General features: G+C 36.6%; 1 protein-coding gene across 1 annotated transcript; it reads left to right on the top strand.

Annotated features, from left to right (window-relative positions):
• Nucleotides 1-496: 496 nt before the first annotated feature.
• Nucleotides 497-2,031, top strand: LOC149529031 (plant viral-response family protein (DUF716)). The gene has a single exon (XM_089810328.1). The coding sequence runs from the start codon at nt 789-791 to the stop codon at nt 1,752-1,754; it is 966 nt and encodes a 321-aa protein (XP_089666454.1). The 5' UTR covers nt 497-788; the 3' UTR covers nt 1,755-2,031.
• Nucleotides 2,032-5,211: the final 3,180 nt, after the last annotated feature.

The following is a 5,211-nucleotide window of genomic DNA, read 5'->3' as shown; positions in this document are numbered from 1 at the left end:
TTTTTATTTTTTTAAATGCATATCTAATTCTTATGATGCATGCGATACATATGTATTTACTGTTTACCAAATTACAAATGTAATGCTTACAATGCACAATTTTTGGTTTTGATTCATGCATATATTTTGTGTGATGCTACCCCAATACACTACGATACATGAGATTTTAATCAACTTCTAGATTGCTGCATTTGTTTCCCACTCTAATAAACCCAAACCTTAATAGCATTTGAAGGTACCTTAATATCATTTGAAGGTTTTATCCTAGGCCCCAACCATAAAGATGCACATAAATAGTGGAGAAAGTTCATCTGCCTTTCAAACTTAAAAATTATTTTGAATGTTAATTTTATATACTTTATTTTTTTAAGTGTCGTAGTGTATCTAAAATAAAATATAAAATAAATAGAAAATATTGCATAGTGTCCCTTGTCAATAGAACTTTCTTGAACAATTAATAGCATAAATTTCTTTAGGTGCAAGTCTTCGCCGGCAATCAAACGCCTTCTGTGGGCGGCGCATAGAATTTTTCTCATATGGTAAACGGAATTAAATTCATTTGACCGCAGGCGTTCTAAAGAAAATGCTTTCCTATTGTTATGGTTTCCCTCCGACAATAAATTATTATTTGTCAGTTTACATATGGAATGCATCCCAGTGATCTTACTCCGACGCAAACGAGGAGGTCAATAAATGTTTATACAAAACTAGAACTTCTTAAAGCTAGGTGTAGAGTTTAAAAAGCTTTCAGCACTGGCCCAATAACAAGTTGAAACAGATTTTTTACCATGGGTTTTTGGGGATTGAGTCTAGCAGGAGCCGGATTCATTTGCATTGGGACATGGCAGGCCTTCTCAACAGCTAAGATCTATCTCACGGGGCCACGTTCATCGCTTCAATCATCATCAATATACAGGAAAAGACCTTACCATACCGCAGAGCTCTCATTCATAGCCGGCCTTGCAACTTTATTCATTGTTAATGGAGTCGTAACTACAATCGAAGGACTCGAAAATAGAGATCATATTGGACTTGCAATACAACTGGAAAAATCAGGTGTGGCATCGATTTTTTTACTGTATTCGATTGTCTCTATCGTTTCCGAGTGCACCCAATTGCTTCCTTTGCCTTGGGAGGCCTGTAATTTGATTGCTCTTTTGGCATTTGGTGAGGAATTCCTCATTTTCTACCTTCAAAAAGAGGGCTCATCAGGACTTGAAAATAGGTATTATAGTCTAATTTTATTGCCCATGACTGTTTGTATTTTATGTAAGGCCCTGGAGATCCCGTACCCAAGTTCTGTTTTGCCCCCTTTAGGCTTCAGTATGGGGTTAATTCTTCAGGGGACGTGGTTAATTCAGATGGGTATTTCATTTTTCACTGGGTGGATTGTACATGGATGTACAGCATCTGAAAAGGTTGGAGGGTACTATACAATCCACTGTGATAGTCGTGCTCACAGTCACAGAGGCATGGCCATTGCAACCCTTCAATTCAACTGTCATCTGGCTATACTGTTGATCTGTCTGCTTCCTGCTTATTCCTATCTCAGCACAAAGTATGTGAAATCTAACGCTGCGAATTACAAGCCGTTGAATGGACACTCGGAGGAATTGCAAGATTTAGATGTTTCGAATTTTGAAATTGGATCCCAGTTTGTACTGGATTCTGACGACGACGCAACCGATGAATCTCCGCTGCGGAATCATAAAACCTTGTCTGAGACTAATGGTATTGACCAGGTTCCAGTTTGAAATTTTATGAGCCTTTTTAAAGGCTGGAAATGATACTTTCCTCACCCTTTTCAGTATCACTACCTTCGTTAGTGTACGTGTGGATATGAAGGAGCTCACATGTTGTGCACATAATTTTAAGTTAGTTGAGGTCGCTTGTAGGGATTTATGAATTAGGTTACGATCATGCTGATTTTGGAAGGCTATAGAGTTGTTATTCCCAATTTCGACCTCTACAATTATTTTTTCTCTGTTGTTTCTTAACTTTTGAAAGATTTATTGAAATAGCTTTACAGAAGAGCTTGGGCTTCTAGTTCATAAGCAGTAATATGATCTGCATATCTTTCTGGGGTACTGAACACTTAATTTAACAACGCGTTAATGCTTTTCAGTATTTTATTGGTCACAAGACCCTGATACTTAAAGTTTTTATCCATTATTCATTACATTGAGAACAATTTATTTCTGCATACCCTTGAATCTCTGAATGCTTGCCTTTTCCACCAGATCAGGAAGAGGATTGAAATATGTTTTGCTTTCACACTCACAGTTTGTGCAACTGCCATTCCAGATTGACGCACCTGTTTGAAATTTGGTATATGTAACTAGGATTCTGATTACATTGATTTGATTGTGTAAAGATTTTTACCATCAACGTTTCGAATCACACTATGTGATCCATCATCACTTTGTTTTGCATCTCTTGCTCTCTTTCAGCCTGATGATGGATCACGTAGAGTGATTCGAAGCATTGATGGTAAAAATCTTTACACAATTGAATCCGGAAACAAATCAATGTAATACCATGGATTGTGGAAATTTGATCTCTTTAATAAGATCCTGATTGGTTACATTTTGTCATCATTACTCTTGTAGTATAGGATTTATTTAATATTTTCTCTACAGCATATATAGTAGAGCGAACATCTAAATTATTAATATATTTTTTAGACCTGCCAATGTAAGCTTGAGAATACTTCTTTTTATGTCCATGGAGTCCTAAGATGACCTGTTCAGTTATGTGACGACTCTATCTAGAGGATTGATTTTGTTTTCAAATTGTTTGTATCAAGAAGCACATCATGAGTTTTGGAAAAGAAGTATTTAAATACATTTTGACCATGAAAATGTTTGAGCAAGTACTTATATCATTATTGTTGAATGACAGAGTGAACTATTGCAGCCATAACAGTGAACTAAGCATATGAATTTTAGTGTGTTTATCTATTGTTAAATTTTGGGAACCAGAATAGTATAAACAGAGATCTGATAACTTAATAAAACACAAGAACAGATGGAAGATTACACAAAAACATCAGACACAAACAAAATTATCTTGGGAAAATCACCCTTCTTGAAGGAAGAACCTAGCCACGCCAAGAAATATCACTTTATCGAATAATCAGCGAGTTTGAATACAAAGCTCATAAGCTTAAACAATACAAATGCTCTTCACACAAACATAGAACTGTGATGTCAGAATAGTTATGATGAAAGATACTACACTGTTTATCCCATAAAAATACTCCCATCATAATTACATAATGGATAACAGCTATATGTCTAAATCAATGCTTCCTGTGAACTCAGAACAAAACAAGCATGATGAAATATCGAACTGTACACCTACAGCAATATCCACATAGACACCTGCGGTAAAGAAAAAGATAAAGACCAAAACCGAAGAATGATCTTATTCCAGGAATAAGAAATCAAGTCGTAACTGTCCTCAGGCATACACAGCAAATACAGATACAGATTTCCTCATTGCTGTCCTGCAGTAAGGTTAACTCTTCAAGTTCTGATTGACGTGGCTCTTCATGAGACTGTCGAGAACTTTCAATAACACTACTTTCCATTACCCAGCAATACAACTTGTGCTGCCTCTACTGTCACATAGAATGACTCCAATATTTGATATAGATAGATCACATTGTCAGAATGACATGCGTCTCTACAATGATGAAAGATTACACACATGTGACTTGATTACCGAGAGCTATGCTAGAATAAGATACTTCTATTCTAAATATTAACATAAAGGAACAGCACCCAGAATCTTGATTGCTGTTACAAGAAGTGGTAATGCTTCCACTGACCAGCTCTTCAAATGCTCTACTGTGACCCTTCAATTTGATGAACTGATCATGTACAAGAAGACCCACAATGTAAACACACAACTGTCATATCCATCCAAGAATAAACTCATCATTTTCCAGAAAACAATGTTAACATTCCTTTTCCTGCCGTGACATGTGCAGTTACTGCAGATAGAAGTGATGTTACCCTTTATTAATCTCTTGAAGGGTTCAGCTGCTCAAGAAAGACTTTAACTTTCTCAAACCATTCAGCTTATCAAAGAATCATAGTCTAATGCAATTGTTCTCTTTGCTGTCACGAACAGAGAAATAACTCACACTTTAGTGAGGAATGTAGTATCAGAACACATTGCCAACAATACAGGTGTAACAGTATCTCCTTCAGCTACAGAACTTAATCACATTTAACTGCTGTAATGGAAATGCATAAAGCATGTAACATTAGCAAATTATAAATGTGTGACACATAACTCCATATGTAGGTGGAGAAATGGTGGGAACTTGGGAGTACAGTTAATTTGAACTCTTATCTCTAAGTCATGTTTTTGCAAGGGACATGCAAAATGTTTTGTCTTGGACTCTTGAGTATTGTGATGTCCCCTTCCTAATTTGCCCAATAATCACAAGTGCAACAAATTAGGGTTAGGGTTACATTGTACAAGTAAAATATCTCTTCAAAGTTTCAAATAGTGTGGTCTTCAACTTGAAACCTACAATCATAACATAAGAAGCATATGTACACACTTGTGTGTATCCATTATTAGGGTTAGTCCATATCATGTGATATGTATAGCATCATTTCAAACAAATCAGGGTGTGGGAGCCCAAAGCCATCCCACATAGGCAACATGGACATTTACCTAGGGTATCCTACCTAGTGGGGTGTTTGTACTTTCTTTCCCTATCCATGCTTCATCTCCTAAGATTAATAGCCATTATTATAGAGCGAGACAGGAGATCGAAATGGATGTTCCTCAATTGTCCTATCTAAGCCCAAGAGCAGAGCTTTGGCCCTCTTGGTCACGGTGGCAGGCAATATGGACATCCAGTCGGGGTATCCTACCTAGATGGCAATCCTCATGAATCCCTGTTTCCTTACTCTTTCTTCCTTCCATACGTGATGGGGTTTTACAAATAGACTTTTGACTTATGCATTTTGTATCTAAGGATTGGCAAATAAATGTAGGCAATATGAATATTAATACCAGAAGAGCAGTTGTTAGTTTACTAGATGCTGGTAATAACAGTTCTGAAATACCAGGGTTCTGTTTCTTTTGTATGCCCCATCTGGATATTATCTTATTGTGTAATTTGTGCAGTTGCTTCTGATTTGATGATTGCAATTGCTATGATATTCCCAACTTCTGAGTCTACATCTT

Source organism: Cupressus sempervirens, chromosome 11 (genome assembly GCF_028749045.1).
Source record: "Cupressus sempervirens isolate cs-2001-9-10 chromosome 11, ASM2874904v1, whole genome shotgun sequence".
NCBI classification, from domain to species: Eukaryota; Viridiplantae; Streptophyta; class Pinopsida; order Cupressales; family Cupressaceae; genus Cupressus; species Cupressus sempervirens.
This window is presented reverse-complemented; position numbering and strand designations above follow the sequence as displayed.